Source organism: Arachis ipaensis, chromosome B06 (assembly GCF_000816755.2).
Source record: "Arachis ipaensis cultivar K30076 chromosome B06, Araip1.1, whole genome shotgun sequence".
Lineage (NCBI taxonomy): Eukaryota > Viridiplantae > Streptophyta > Magnoliopsida > Fabales > Fabaceae > Arachis > Arachis ipaensis.
This window is the reverse complement of record NC_029790.2, coordinates 44888944-44895002: the sequence shown is the minus strand read 5'-3', so window position 1 is coordinate 44895002 and position 6059 is coordinate 44888944. Positions and strand designations below refer to the sequence as shown.

Genomic DNA, 6059 nt, shown 5'->3' with positions numbered 1-6059 from the left:
TTGCGTTTAAAATGGCAGTTTCTAACGTCGTTTTTACCAAAATATAATGGCATCATTTTCGTTTAAAATGGCAGTTTTTAACTGCCATTTCTACCAGCGTATAATGGCATCGTTTTAAATTAAAACGGGGGTTTCTAACCGCCGTTTGTACCTAATTATGATGAAAATTTTATGCTTTTTAAAATAAGATTGAAACCACTAATTTAAAGTGATATTTTCGAAACTCACTTAAAAATCTCATAATAACCAAAAGGTATAGCCATAAATCGAACATCATAAGATGATTTTTAATTCATACATGATCCAAAAGTCATAATCCAAGTCATAATTGAAATGTCATAATCCAAAAAACAAAGTATCAAAATAATCCTTAACAAGCATTGACTAATTCTGACTTATAATTGTCTTAACATATAATCCTTAATATACGTCTTAACATATCAAGCTTCCTTGTTGCTTGCTCCAGAAAACCTACTTCCTAACTCTTTTGGTGATGGAATCTCACTCTCCTGATCCAATCCCTACAACAAAAATATAATTATTATGAGCACAAGAAATACAAGAAAAATGCATATATTAATAATAAGTGGATAATTATGAATTTGAATTCATCTAAAAAATACATATAAAATGTTACTAATAATACTACTAGTGCTAGTTGTTAATTAGCTTTCCCATGTGCTTGTTAACCATAGCAGCGATAAAGAATGAAGCCTTAAGATCTTTCTATTCACTGATGTATAGAATCATTTTCAAACAAAGCAATAACAGCAATAACAACCCTTAGTCAACAACCAGCAATAACACATGCTCATGCTCACCTATTACCATTAGCTGCTTCCTACTTATGCCTATATGCCACAAACATTGATAAATCTTTTTTTTTTCACTTTTTGTTAATCAATTATAATTTAGAAGAAAATCAGAACGGGAAGTCAAAATCTGTATTCATGAACAGTTTACAATTATTTCACTCAAAAGTACATTCAAATAGCCAACAGTGACCATGACCGAATCTTAACTTGTTTTGGAGATCAAAAGTATTCATGAACAGTTTACAATTATTTCACATCAAAAGGAAAAAAAAGAGGGAATTCTATGATGAATATGAACACTACTACTTGGGGGAGAAACCCTAATATTGCTCTACAAAGAGATGCTACTTCTCAATTAGCCCAACTACAACTGTTGCAAAATATGTTGCAAATCATGAACGCAACACATTTCTTAACATGGGGAATAACCCTAATTTCCCCTTAGGAAACCCCAGCTTCAATAATTCTTATCTTAACGGGTCAAACATCCTTCAAACTGTAGAACCTTTTGGCTTGAAAAGTGAAGAATATAGATCACAATCAAACCCTACTGGTCTATTATTATCTCAATCAGACTACAGTAATGACTTCTTTCAACATGGATTGTCAACAAATACACGAGAGCTTGAATGCTATAACAAACTCAGCAACACTACTAATCAAGCAGAGATTAATCCACTGTTTACAATTATTTCACATCAAAAGGAAAAAAAGAGGATAATTGTATTTGTACCTGTGAAACTTGTTGAGTAGGGAACATTCCAGCTAATTGTATTGGAATTTTACCTCATTCCTTAGAAGCAATATAGGAGACTAGCGCTTGCAATTGCGCTTTAACGGTATCCAACTCTTCTTGCACATTTGGACCACAAGTAGATGATGTTCCAACATCATTTGAAGAACCTAAATTCATTTGACTAATCCTTGTAGTGTTGTTCTTGAAAGCAATTGTTGGAACAGCTCCCATACCTAAACCTCGAACACGACCAGGGTGCTCTTTCCCAAAAACTACTCCAAGAGCATCAAGAGGAGAATTAAGAGTTAATTCCATCGGTTGTTGGCTGCTATGTGCTTCAATCTTCTCCTACATGTATAAAAAAAAGAAAAAATCAAAAATAGTATTATCTTATAAAAAAGAAAGAAAAAGAAATACAAACAAGTTACTTATTACGCTTTAGTCTTACCGCTATTTCTTTAGCTTTTTCATTAACATAACTTCCATCTGTTTTCTTGTGAGTGATGTCCCACATTTGAACCCTACTAACTTCTTTTCCCGTCTCTTCCGTCTAAAATTTAAGAAAAGTAGAAAGACTCGATCAAAAAATAGAAGCCTACTAACTTCAATCATGTATATATCATTCATAAAATTATTATTTGAGATAGATTAGATATGCAGAAAATTAAGAGATGATGCATGCATTATATTTGAGATAGATTAGATATGCATGCATTAATTGATTACCAATTCAGCCCTTCTTCTTGCAATTGATTTAGCACCTGAAGTATGAGGAATTATTTGTTTTTGCCGAATTTCTTGATTCCTCTTACAAAGTTTCTGCAAGTTAAATTTGGACATAATTAAATAGAACCAAACATGCATTCAACATATAACAATAATAATGGTTTCAAGAGGGCAAAAGAGTGCAGCACTACTGCATGAGAAGCTATCACTAGTTCATTACCAACTCTATATAAAATAAAATACAAGAGCAGGCAGCAGCAATATCTGCTTCATATAAGGCTTACCTGAGTTTCAGGTTTCAAACGATATTCTACAAATAAAGCCCATTGATCAGGAGCAATATCTTCTGGTGCATTATTTATGATCTCGATTTTACTCAACCTCGGATCATAAAAATCATTCCAAAGCTTTATCCTATGTTCCCTCCATTTTTTGCCAAGTGATTGGAGCAAAAATCGTTTGGCCAAGTTATCACTCACTTTGAAGCAAAATCGAGCCTTGACAATTATAACAAAGAATATATATTAACCAGCAAATATAACTAAATAATGGCAAAGAAATAAGCTTTAGAGTTTGAGTAATCTTCTTACTAGGAAAAAAATATTCCATTGATTTTCAAAAAAGCTTTTGGAATGTCTGACCACTTTTCAAAACTGATTGGAAATGCTACACAATCAGTGGCCAATTGCCCACAAACTCCTGCAAGGAGTCCAGCTGCTTCTCCTATTGCTGCATGATGTTTATCAAAAGTGACAACTATACGCAAACCTTCTGGCAAATTATGCACATCCTTCACTAATAAATGAAGGCGTGTACTAGCTCCGTATTCATCTAAAATAGACAAATGAGTATAAATAAATAAGTAAATGAGCGACTAAAGAATAAAATAAATAATTTTTAAATAATAGACACTATAGAATTGACTTAATAATAACTTTACAACTAAAGAATAGGGCATGAAGTTGAAAGAAAGCACCATAAATATAATCAATCAGGATATAACATGTTCTCACTATAGTAGCATTCAAATTGCACTAAATCTAGAAAAGGAAAAAAAGAATAAAACAGAACAGATCAATCTGGATCGATGTTAGTTTTCCTGCTAAGGAACTCTCTCACTGCACATATCTTACAGATATTACAATCCAAGTGATTCAGGTGGAAGATAATCAAGATTGAAGCAGTGAAGTACTTACAAAATTTTACATAGACACAAAAGGTTCATCCAGATATTAACTTCTTTTCCTTTTCAAATGAATAATACCCATATACACCCATGGAATTCTAAGTTCACCAAAAAAGGACCATGTAGAAAGAATGTAAAAATAAAGCTGATCATTTTCTGCCTTATGTTTTCTCATCAAAAGCATATTTTCAAGTTCATAATAGCCCAAGTAATTGAATGTCAACATATATAAGTACAATTGTTCAAACTTAGTTTTAACAAATCTGAGCATTGCATGTGGCAATTAAGGAAATACAAAAGAAAAGAAAAACGAAAATATATTGAAACCAACAGGTGGGAAAAGGAATACATCAAATGTTGAATCAAAACACTGAACTTAATAAAATAAATAATTTCTCTGCTATAATGAAATTTATCACCAATTGCATGTAACAAAGCAAAGCATGATCCCAAAACCCAACTATAAATGAGTACATACAATAATAATGTTCAGTATCTAGTTTTTATCATCAGCAAAATTCTACATATGCTAATATAGGAAACAAGTATATATATATATATATGACATGTGTGTCTAGAACAGGAAGGCATTAACTGGGAGAAACACTACTTAAAATCAGGAAAAGAAGCAGATATGGCGCACATGATGCCAATATTGTATTCCACTGCTACAGTCTTATTTAATTAAAGCCCTAAAATACAGTTTAGTTAATGTTAATCTGCTTTAATTTTTTGGGTATTGCTGGTAGATAACTTAGTCGGACAGAATTCTGAAGGAATCATGGCTGCTTAATTAATATATAATAATTTCACACACTAGTATTCTCTAAACCAATAATGTGTTTGTTCTTTATTTTAGGTTCTGAATGCTTCTTGCTTTTTGATAATAATAACATAATAAAACATCTATACATACCTATGGCATCAACAGTCCAATAATGTTTAGATTCACGTCCACGTTTACGTTTAGGTTTGAATGGATGCTCAGAAGAATTTGAAGCTGCCGACTTGTCTCGGGATGAACTTGCAGCTGCTGCTGACTTGTCTCGTGAGGAACTTGCAGCTGCTGTCGACTTGTCTCGGGAGGAACTTGAAGCTGCTGACTTATCCCGAGAGGAACTTGAAGCTGCTGACTTGTCTCGGGAGGAATTTACAGCTGCTGCCGACTTGTCTCGGGAGGAATTTGTAGCTGCCGATGTCTCTCGGAAGGAATTTGCAGCTGCTGCAGACTTGACTTGTGATGCATTTGAAGCTGCCGACTTGTCTCGGGAGGAATTTGCAGCTGCAATTGACTTGTCTTGTGAAGAATTTGCAGCTGCTGCTGCTTTAAGTAGATTCTTGTACCTCTTTTGCTTTGGCATATCTGCATAATAGATCAAGAAATTCAGGAAGTTACATATCTTCAAGTTAAATTTGAAGACCTAGTAACTAGTATATATCAGTAGGCACTACTATAATGTATAGATAAAATAATTTCATACCATAAATATGAATTATAACTAAATGATAGTTGGAAATAAAATAATTAATAAGTATAGATAAAATGTGAATTATAATTAAATGAAAACTTAAATATAAATTTCATACCATAAATTAATTTAACCTACTAACTATTCCGACATGTGTTTGTCTTCTCCAATGTCATCATCTAGTAGTTCATCATCTACCTCATCTCTTAACAATGATAGATTATCACCATTTTCAAATAAAGAATCCAAGTTTTGCTCTAACCATGGCTCATTCTCACATGCTTCATCATCTTCATTTCCCCCCATATCATATGAGTCTCTTGGCTTCAAATGCACGACAACACTCCAATCTTTATTCACTTCATCATTGACAAAATACACCATTCGAGCTTGTGAGGCTTCAATATATGGATCATCCTCCTCTCGGTCACCACTGTGTATTACTCGTGAAAAATTAACAGAAGTAAAACCCCAACTATCCTTTCTACAGCCTCATTCTCTAGTGGTGTCAGCCCATTTACATTTGAATAAAGTAACTCAAAATCGGCCATTGTAGTTTAGTTCTATAATATCTTCTAATTTGCCATAATATGACAAATCAGCATTCCTAACATTAGCATCACTAGCGCTAGCAACACAAGGAGTTGAAGACATTAAGAAAACTCCACTATTCTGGGTCTTTAACCCATTGTCTCGATTGGTAGTTCGAAAGGAGAACCCATTGATACTAAATGTAGAAAACCTTTTGGCATATCGTGATGGACCCATTGCTAAGTATCTCAAATCCTCATGCACAGTATTCATAACGTCTGGGTTCATAAGCTATTATGATAGAACAATATATTAGTTATTATATCCACAAATACTGCTCAATATTAGCAAAAAATATCACTTTTCTATTTACCTGCGTAGGAAACCAAGTAACAAAATCTTTGTTAACTCTTTTTTCTATCTCTACATTTGAAGGCCTTCTATCCTTAGATCGTCTTCGTACAAAATCTTTGAAGTCACTGTCAGATATGAAAGTTTAACTCTAACTAAACAACTATTTTCACGTAAATAAAAAACATGTACGCAAATCCTTAAGTACTTACTCAATGAACGGTTTGACATATGGACAATTTAGA

General features: G+C 33.1%; 2 protein-coding genes across 2 annotated transcripts; both read right to left on the bottom strand.

Moving 5' to 3' along the window:
* On the bottom strand, positions 277 to 2768 carry LOC107648348. Its single transcript, XM_016352250.2, has 5 exons — positions 2562 to 2768; positions 2278 to 2370; positions 2000 to 2101; positions 1549 to 1899; positions 277 to 521 (listed from the first exon to the last, which is right to left on the bottom strand). Exons 3-4 carry the CDS (start codon positions 2063 to 2065, stop codon positions 1603 to 1605), a joined length of 363 nt encoding a protein of 120 aa, XP_016207736.1. The 5' UTR covers positions 2066 to 2101; positions 2278 to 2370; positions 2562 to 2768; the 3' UTR covers positions 277 to 521; positions 1549 to 1602.
* Positions 2793 to 5693, bottom strand: LOC110263312 (uncharacterized protein ECU03_1610-like). The gene is made up of 3 exons (XM_021104458.1): positions 5071 to 5693; positions 4380 to 4826; positions 2793 to 3006 (listed from the first exon to the last, which is right to left on the bottom strand). Exons 2-3 carry the CDS (start codon positions 4822 to 4824, stop codon positions 2867 to 2869), a joined length of 585 nt encoding a protein of 194 aa, XP_020960117.1. The 5' UTR covers positions 4825 to 4826; positions 5071 to 5693; the 3' UTR covers positions 2793 to 2866.

What these genes read in the sequence shown, in the direction of transcription:
- LOC107648348 (XM_016352250.2), bottom strand. Translation starts at nt 2,065, where the DNA reads ATGTGGGACATCACTCACAAGAAAACAGATGGAAGTTATGTTAATGAA. An exon ending in AAAAAGCTAAAGAAATAGCG is followed by an intron (nt 1,900 to 1,999) that starts GTAAGACTAAAG and finishes TTATACATGTAG; the next exon opens with GAGAAGATTGAAGCACATAG.
- LOC110263312 (XM_021104458.1), bottom strand. Translation starts at nt 4,824, where the DNA reads ATGCCAAAGCAAAAGAGGTACAAGAATCTACTTAAAGCAGCAGCAGCT. An exon ending in TTGGACTGTTGATGCCATAG is followed by an intron (nt 3,007 to 4,379) that starts GTATGTATAGAT and finishes AACATCATGCAG; the next exon opens with CAATAGGAGAAGCAGCTGGA.